The sequence below is a fragment of the Hypomesus transpacificus genome, unplaced genomic scaffold (genome assembly GCF_021917145.1).
Source record: "Hypomesus transpacificus isolate Combined female unplaced genomic scaffold, fHypTra1 scaffold_65, whole genome shotgun sequence".
In the NCBI taxonomy this organism is placed as follows: Eukaryota; Metazoa; Chordata; class Actinopteri; order Osmeriformes; family Osmeridae; genus Hypomesus; species Hypomesus transpacificus.
Window position 1 is genome coordinate 1,290,282 of NW_025814037.1, and position 2,423 is coordinate 1,292,704.

The 2,423-nt window shown below is 40.3% G+C and overlaps 1 protein-coding gene across 1 annotated transcript; it reads left to right on the forward strand.

Annotated features, from left to right (window-relative positions):
• The first annotated feature begins 272 nt into the window (after positions 1 to 272).
• cldn8.1 (claudin 8.1) lies at positions 273 to 1,627 on the forward strand. Its single transcript, XM_047017797.1, has one exon. The coding sequence runs from the start codon at positions 407 to 409 to the stop codon at positions 1,172 to 1,174; it is 768 nt and encodes a 255-aa protein (XP_046873753.1). The 5' UTR covers positions 273 to 406; the 3' UTR covers positions 1,175 to 1,627.
• The last annotated feature ends 796 nt before the right edge of the window (positions 1,628 to 2,423 follow it).

The window sequence follows — 2,423 nt, forward strand, 5'->3', positions numbered from 1 at the left end:
ACATCCTTCTTTGTTTTATAAAGTATTTATTTGAATATTATAAAATCCTAACAGTGCAATTAAAAACGTTAATGTTATACCATGTTATATTTAGGTCCAAAATGTCTATAAAACAATTGGACATGTTTGACATTCTCTCCATTAAAACAGGATACTGGAGAGTAAACTGACACTGTGTGATTAACCAAAACCACAGCCTATTATGGCTCCCAGGGTTGGTTAAGGAAAAAGATCCCTGTGGATTTTGTTTCATAGCAACAGTCTTTAGTTCCCTCCCCTCTCACACTACTGCCTTGACAGAGGGAACACGTATAAGCTCCGCAGTGGGATCTGGAGACCTACCATAGTTACAACCTACCTTCACATACATTTGTCTGTTGACAAGGTGGGACAGGCACAGTGAAGGATGGCGAACTCCGCTCTGGAAATAGTCGGTCTTTGTCTAACTCTGTTTGGGCTTATCATGGCAGCTGCTAGCACCGGGATGCCCATGTGGCGGGTCACTGCCTTCATCGGTGAGAACATAATTGTGTTTGAGACCCGATACGAGGGTCTGTGGATGAACTGTTTCAGACAGGCTAACATTAGGATGCAGTGCAAGGTGTATGACTCCCTGCTGGCATTGTCTCCTGACCTGCAGGCAGCCAGAGGTCTTATGTGCTGCTCACTTGCCTTGGGTGGAATCGGCCTGCTGATTGCTATTGTGGGGATGCAATGTACTGCCTGTATCCATAACAACAGCCGGGCCAAACGCATGGTCCTCATCATTGCAGGCAGCATGATCATTGGGTCTTGTATCTGCGTGATCATCCCAGTGTCCTGGACAGGCCATGTCATCATCAGGGACTTCTACAATCCCCTACTGATCGATGCCCAACGCAGGGAGCTGGGAGAGGCTCTTTACATTGGCTGGGTGGCCTCTGCATTTCTTTTTTCTGGAGGTTGCATATTTGCCTGCTGCAACATTTCTGAGGACAAAGGACAAGACAGGTATATGTATTCCAGAAATTCCCACTATTCAGCCTACCCTCCACAGCCCCAACTTCTGGTTCAGCCCCAGACTTTCATACAGCCACAGCCTTTGGTACAGGCACAACCTCTGCAACGTCAGTCATCCATGTACAGTTACCACTCCAGATACCCTTCTATACATAGTGCTGTGGCTTACCTCTGAGCACTGGCCTGGTAAAGACAAGACTGTTCTTATGAAATGTTATGTGTGTGGTGCCACTGGACCGGTAATCTAGGGAAAAGTGGATAAGCCTCGTAGAGACTTGAAGAGTGATTTTATAAGATAAAAAATGTATTTCACTTTTTTACTATACACACTTTATATGATTTTATCGTGTGTGAGATTATTGAATATATTACTTTGTTGTTTCAGTTTTTATATGTTTGTACTTATAAGTGCCAGATCTTGAGATATATGTGATACGCAATATTTTCTGTCTCCTACAATATCAATCAAGAATCATTGTTACATTTCAAACTTCCTTTTAACCTTATTCTGCTCTGACCTAATACTCTGTCTAGGTTATGTATTTACTCTATATATATATATATATACACTGTACTTTCCATCAAATAAAATCTTCATATATTGTGAGAAAAAAAAGATCTATAAATGACCAATACACCCAAAAAACCTCTATGAATCATGGCCCTTTCACAATCAGCTCATGGTCTCTCTCTAGTGGTCAGTTATTATGACGTGCCTATGCAAACTTTTTCCATTTGGAGAAGTATGTGAAATTGATATGAATTATTTATATTACTGAGCCATTCACCCTTCAATGACTGTTATATAATGACTAAGGCAAATTGTAATATCAACGATTATTTACTCTGATCAAAAGGTGGATGATTCATGTGTTAGTACAGTGAATTTGAATCAGGTGTTGGAGCAGGGAAACATCTAAAACATGCAGGAGAGGGGTGCCCTGAGGACAACTGTGTTAGTAGACCCAGCACACAACAAATTTTACAAACTAAACAAAAGAAGAACATCATGAATAAACATGAATGTAAATTAAAACATGCAACATATGTAAAATGTCAAAAGGAAAGATTTTGTGGGGAAAGGCCCATGGGAAATCTTGCCATGGTACCAATACCATGGTAAAATTATACAATGGTATACAGTACTGTGCAAAGGTTTTAGGCAGGTGTGAAACAATGCTGAACAATGGTGAAAAAAATACATTATATTTATCAATAAAAAGAGTATTTATTTAACTAAATAGAAAGTGAGAGAACAGAAGAAAAAGTCATGGATTTTGTAGGCATATAGTCAGGTGAAGTATTAAACAATTATACCAAACAGGTGCTATAGCGGAGTGCCTAATTCATTTCGCCGCTTTAACCGACACGGGTCATGTCAGGACCGTTACAGAGTGGCGCCTGAACAGGGACTTGAACTGAAC